Here is a 6,160-nt window from a genome sequence, read left to right on the forward strand (position 1 = left end):
ACAGTATCATCATCCAGACGCAGCCAGATTTGAATTGTGCGTTTTATATCAGCGGCAGCACCGTTCACTCACCACTACGTACAACCATGAAAAATAATACAGTGGACCAGATAATTCAGCTTTGCGAGCAGCTTGATGTCCTGCTTTGTCTGATCTGCGAGGCAGCTATCAAACCCGAGGTCGATAAGGTAGAGCACCACTACCGCAACTGCCACAAAACTGTTGGAGAGCAGCTACAGGCGGTAATTGCATTCGCAGCATCGTTCTCGTCGTCGGGGTGGCGCCCCCGGACACTGCAGGATCCAGCAGACGAGAACATACAACTGCCACCAGATGGAAGCGCGCCGATCCCCGGGCTGAGGACATATAAGGGGTTTAGCTGTAGGGCCGGGGGCTGTCGCTTTCTGACCCGCAACAAGTCGAACTTTTCTACACACGAGACCCGCAACAGACACAGAACGCAGGTGGAAGGTAAGCGCGGACGGGAGTACGTAATGCTTCAGTCACTGCGCAAAGCCCCGCATGCAAGGTACTGGATCGTCAACCCAGCGCGGGGCGCCGAAACCACCGACGCCGATGGCGATCCGGCCACTGAACGCGCTGACGATGGCGTAACTGCTGGGGATGCTCTACTACTGCAGACCGTCCGGGCATGTGAGAAGGATCTAAAGAAGGCAGAGACGGAACGGCAACGTCAGGTAGAGGCACCAGGCGGAGTCGACACCGAGTCGAGATGGGTGCAGTTTATGAAATGGTCGGCGCACTTGCAGCAGAGGGACAAACCGACGCTGTACCAGGCGGGGCTATCACCGGCTTCTGCCGCAGTCGAGCAGCGGATGTGGCCCCGCGAGCGCCGTGAAGCGAACCAGAGGCTACGTGAGCTGACCGAGAGTTTCCGGCGCGAGCTTGGCCGTTGTATGGAGAGGCTGGATAGGGTGCCGGACGAAACGCTCGAGTGGCTCGGCAGCATTGACCCGACCAAGCCGGTATCGACCCCGTTCGGCCGAAAGCAGCAGTCAGATACGATGGACAGGTACAGTGCGTGCTGGCAGCGGTACTTGTGCTATTGCGTCCGGATTCAGGCGCTTGGGCGCGATGGGGCCAAGGCAGAGCACGGTATCCGATTTACGGAAGAGCAGTGGAATTCCCTGGCTGACATCGTCCAGCGACTTGATACTGTTGTCGACAAGAAGAAGAGGCAGGGGCAGCAGCAGGTCACGAAGGGCAGCAGAGAAGGGGATAGAGGAGAGGGAGAAGAAGAAGAAGAAGAAGAAGAAGACCCCGATAAGGAGGCACTTGATGAGGCTGTCTTCGACTTCTGCATCAAGTCGATTAAGCAGAAGCTTGGGAAGAAGCAGTACTACAACCCGCTGCTCCACTTCACGGCTGTACTGGGTGTCAAGGAGGATGGCACGTGGGTACCGTCCCACACACATACCCGGTTTCTCGCCGGTTTCTTATGGTGCGGGCGGATTCTGATGCTAGAGCACTTCTTTGAGGACGACCCGTACGACTCCGACGACTCGAATTGCGACACGAGCTTTGCGGCTATCGATCGGTTCCAGAAGGGTCATCGCGACTGGCTCGCAACCGGCTCGTATACACCGTTCAGTGCTATTATCCAGTGGATGACGTACGGGAGGGGCTACCGTAATCAGGAAGGTGGGCAAGCGCGGGTGCTATGGGACAGTAATGGCATGACGCTCAACTATCTGGGCGACAAGATCACCGTAAACAGCTTTCAACGGGCAGCACAGGCATTCGTGCGAGAAGCGGAGGGCTGGCTCGACAAGCTTATGGACGGACAATGGAGTCAGATCCGCGAAACAATACGGCTACAGGACATCGCCGATAGCTTGGTGTTTGAGGGCCCAGGGCGGTCATTTGCGACGAACCGGAAGAATGCATGGCTCAAGCCGGGTGCAGAGAAGTTAACGAGGCTGTTGGGCACGACGCTGTGGAAGATCGTCGATGCAGGGAACGGCGGTAGTCGGGTCGAGTGCCGTAAACGGGCGATGGATGAGTATCTTGGCTGGCTGCGGCAGTTCCGGTCAAGTATGTTCCCGGTTGTGCATGTATGGGGAGGGCAGCCCGGGCGAGGTCCGGAGGTGTCAACGCTGAAGCACTGCGATACCGATCAGCTGCCGAAGAACGTGTTTGTCTTTGACGGGCAGGTGGTGCTCATCACAGACCGGGACAAAAGCAAGGGATTGAATGGCAAGCAAGGCCGAAAGGTAGCGCGTTTCTTGCCTGAGGGCCCAAGCTTGATGATGGTGGCATATGTCGCATGGCTGCTGCCGTTTGAGAAGGTGCTGCATCGGCTCTCTGGCATTCGAGGCCCGTCCGAAGCGATCAGCCCGTGGCTATGGAAGTCGGCCGAGAAGGGGATCTGGGACACGGCAAAGCTGAGCAAGCAGCTCGCGCTTGTCACAGGTGTACAGATTGGGGTTCAGCTAACTGTTTCAAGCTACCGGCATGTAGCTATTGAGATGGGTCGTCGAATCAAGGGATTAATTGTTCAGCAAGTTGAACTGGAAGCCGCCGTGGCGGACAGCGACGACGAGGCGGCCGATCCGTTAACTGGAGAAGCACACCGACGACCGAAAGTTGAGTATGTATGGGACATCCAAGCGACACACGGAAGTCGAATCGCACGGAATCACTATGCCGTCAATCTTCAATTTCCGAGTCAGTTGCAGCCGGAGATGTTGTCAAATTTCCGGGAGATCAGCCGTCTGTGGCATGAATTTCTGGCCCGAACTGATGGTGATTTCGGTGACAGGAAACGCCGGGCTCATGACGACGATATTATGCCGGTAGTCGACAGATCAGCAAAGAGGCAAAGGCTTGCTATAGACCGAGAGGTACGTATAGTAGCATTTACTCTGCTATTATGTATATACATAATACGCCGGAATTATTGGGATAGATTACAATTGGTGCTGGTACAGAAAAGATGGGGGAGTGGCGCTATAGGGTAGGGCGTAAGAATAAGCTTATTATAACTAACACATAACCGCTATCAGCAGGCAACTTCACCGAGACTCCCGCTGGATGGCGACTTGGCCCCCCGCTATGAGGATGCAGAGATAGATGCTGGGCTGAAGCGTATGCTAGGCGAAGACGCAGGATGGAAGACGGCGCAGCAGCGCGATGGCATGTACCGGATTATGCGACTAGAGAATGACGGCATCCGGAGCGAGTTGCTTATCGTGGTGCTGCCGACAGGCGGTGGCAAAAGCATTTTATTTATGCTGCCGGCTTTTATGGAAGACGAACGAGGCACGGGTGGAGGACCGGTCAGTATTGTGGTTGTCCCGTTTGTATCTCTTGTGCAGGACTTGGTTTCAAGGGCACGCGAGCTCGGCATCGATTGCATGGAATGGAGAAACGATATCGATCAAGAGAGGGATGAACGGCAGCGGGACGCGCGGTTGGTAGTGGTCAGTGCCGATGTGGCCGTGAGCGAAGGATTCACCGCATACGTCGAGAGCATTCGGGGTCGAGGGTTGCTGGAAAGGGTGTTCTTTGACGAGTGTCACACCGCTATCATGGACGTCAGCTACCGAGAGCGGCTAGGGCTGCTAACGGGGCTGCACCGGTTCGGGTGCCCGCTGGTGATGCTTACTGCGACGCTGCCGGTGTCGATGGAGGATTGGTTCCGGGAGCGAATGCTGGCACAGGACGCAACAATCATCCGAGCTCCGACGATGAGGGTGAATATTCGGTACCGAGTGAAGCAGGTAAGGCCGGGGAAGACGGCAATAGAGGACGGAGTGGTAGCTGCAATGAAGGCGATCGAGGAGCGAATGGAGACAGCACAACGCGGAGTGGTATACTGCCGCTCGATCAAGCAGTGTGAGGCAATAGCTGCGATGGTTGGCTGCAAAGCGTATCACAGCAAGCTAACGCGGGAAGCACGAGTTAGTGCAGTGCAAGACTGGGTCGATGGGCGGGACGGTCAGCGGTGGATTGCGGCAACGACTGGACTGGGGACCGGTGTCGACATCAGGGGCATCGTTGGTGTAATTCATGCGGGACCGCCGTTTGGACTAGTCGACTTTGTTCAGCAGACAGGTAGAGGCGGTCGACAGAGAGGTGAGGTTGTAGACTCGGTGATTGTGACAGATGGAAGGGCGGGCTGGGCAAACGAGTTCGGCAGTGATATTGATCACATGAACCGTGAGGCAGTTGAATTGTTTATAAAGGGTGAGGGCTGTCGGCGGTTCGTGCTTGGGCGATTTTTTGATGGGATTGAGCTTTGTTGTAGCGATATGCGGGCAGAATACTGTGATCGGTGCTTAAGGGAAACTGATAAGGTGAATGGCGGAGAAGATAGGGAAGAAGGAAGGGTTCTGGTGGTTAACCGACTGAAGGAGAGCGTGCAGGAGGAGAGCCGGCGGATGACGAGGCTGTATAGCTGGCTAGATCGAGTGCGGGAGGTAGGATGCTCGGTATGCTTTGTTAAGTGGCACATACACGGGGCAAAGGAGGAAAATAAAGGGAGGATAGAGCATGAGCGGAAGGACTGCAAGCTGCTAAAGCAGAAGGATTTTGATCGATGGCAGGCAAGACTACGGTTTGCAGACTACGAGTGCTGCTGGGAGTGCGGTCTGCCGTATAACTGGTGTAGCGTGGGACGAGTGCAGGGTAAGTGTAGCTACCGTAATAGGATATTACCGGTGGTGATGATGGTGAGGGTTAGTGAAACGGTTCGGGAGCTAGTGCGTGATAGGTTTGGGGTAGATTGTATGGATGAGCAGGTATACCGCGAGTGGATTAAGCGGATGAGGCCGATGTATGGGTTATCGATGACGAACGGGCTTGCAGTGTGGGATGAGATTGTGCAGTATATTAGTAAGAAAGAAAAACGGCTATAGTAGAGAGTATATTAGCATAAAAAGGATTATAGGAAAGATATCATGGTATATATGTAAGGAATAGATTGAAAGTGAAATATAAAAACAAGAAATGAATAGGTAATTAATATATCAACTGATATAAGTTTATATATAGAATAAGAAATAGGTTACAAAGTAATTAGATTGTAAAGAATACTTGAGAGATTAGAGGTATATTGAGTAACTATAGGTAAGAAAATAAATATATAGATAAGGTATAAAGTACTAGATTAAGGTTGTATTTACTATAGTAAATTAGAAAAGAAGAAAGATCAAGTAAAGTAAAGATATGATATAAAAAGATAAGAGAAAATAGGAGAAAAGGGATTTAGTAAATAAGGGTTTATATAAGTAAAAGTGGCATAAGATAGATTTAAAGATATAAGGGGCTTAAGGTTAGGGCTATAGGGAAGGTTAAAGGGTTAGGGTTATAGAGAGGTAGAAGGGTTAGGGCTATAATAGAGTAATAGATAAAGGGAAGTAAAGAATGAGAAGTAGGAAATAATATAGAAGGATAAGAGAGATATAGAGTTAATAAGAAAAGAAAGAATAAAAGGGTTATAGTAAGAGTAAGAAAAAACCGCTAATTATAGTAGATTAAAGGTAAGAAATAACGGCTAATTTTACTGGACTAGGGGTAAAGAATGGTTAACCGCTGATATTATTAGATTAGAGAAGTAGGGAATAACCGCTAATTATATTAGACTAAGGGTAAAGAATAACAGCTAGTGGTATTAAGTTAGAGAGATAAGATAAGACTGGATTAGGGATCGAGAGGAGGCTAAGTGATATATAAAGGAGGATCAAGAAGGGCAAGGTAAGGTTGTAATTCCGCCGGAGGCGCGCACGGTAGGTGTAGCGCGCTAGCGCTGAGGGTTATAACATAGGAAGATAAAAGAACGTAAGAAAACGATACAGTATAGGACAGTGCGCCGTCACACAGTGTACTTTTTCGTTGGATTCGGTCAAAAGCAGTAGCAGGGTTAAAAGGAGCGTTTTTGGGGGTGGGTGGGCGAACCCGTGAAAGTCCGCTAACGGCAGGTCGCGCGGCAGCGCGGTACGTTGGGGTAAGGAGCACTGTCCGCCGGAGGCGGCGCGCACGGCAGGTGCAGCGCGATAGCGCTGATGGTTAGGGTTAGGGTTAGGGTTAGGGTTAGGGTTAGGGTTAGGGTTAGGGTTAGGGTTAGGGTTAGGGTTAGGTTAGGTTAGGGTTAGGGTTAGGTTAGGTTAGGTTGGTTAGGGAGCAATACGTAACTGAA

The 6,160-nt window shown here is 51.7% G+C and overlaps 1 protein-coding gene across 1 annotated transcript; it reads left to right on the forward strand.

The window, feature by feature from the left end:
* Positions 1–86: 86 nt before the first annotated feature.
* FPOAC1_010134 (uncharacterized protein) lies at positions 87–4,029 on the forward strand (the record flags this gene model as incomplete). The annotated part of the gene is made up of 4 exons (XM_044854529.1): positions 87–188; positions 465–2,864; positions 3,027–3,743; positions 3,919–4,029. The coding sequence occupies 4 exons, from the start codon at positions 87–89 to the stop codon at positions 4,027–4,029; spliced, it is 3,330 nt and encodes a 1,109-aa protein (XP_044707199.1).
* Between the last annotated feature and the right edge of the window lie 2,131 nt (positions 4,030–6,160).

Source organism: Fusarium poae, chromosome 3 (genome assembly GCF_019609905.1).
Source record: "Fusarium poae strain DAOMC 252244 chromosome 3, whole genome shotgun sequence".
Lineage (NCBI taxonomy): Eukaryota > Fungi > Ascomycota > Sordariomycetes > Hypocreales > Nectriaceae > Fusarium > Fusarium poae.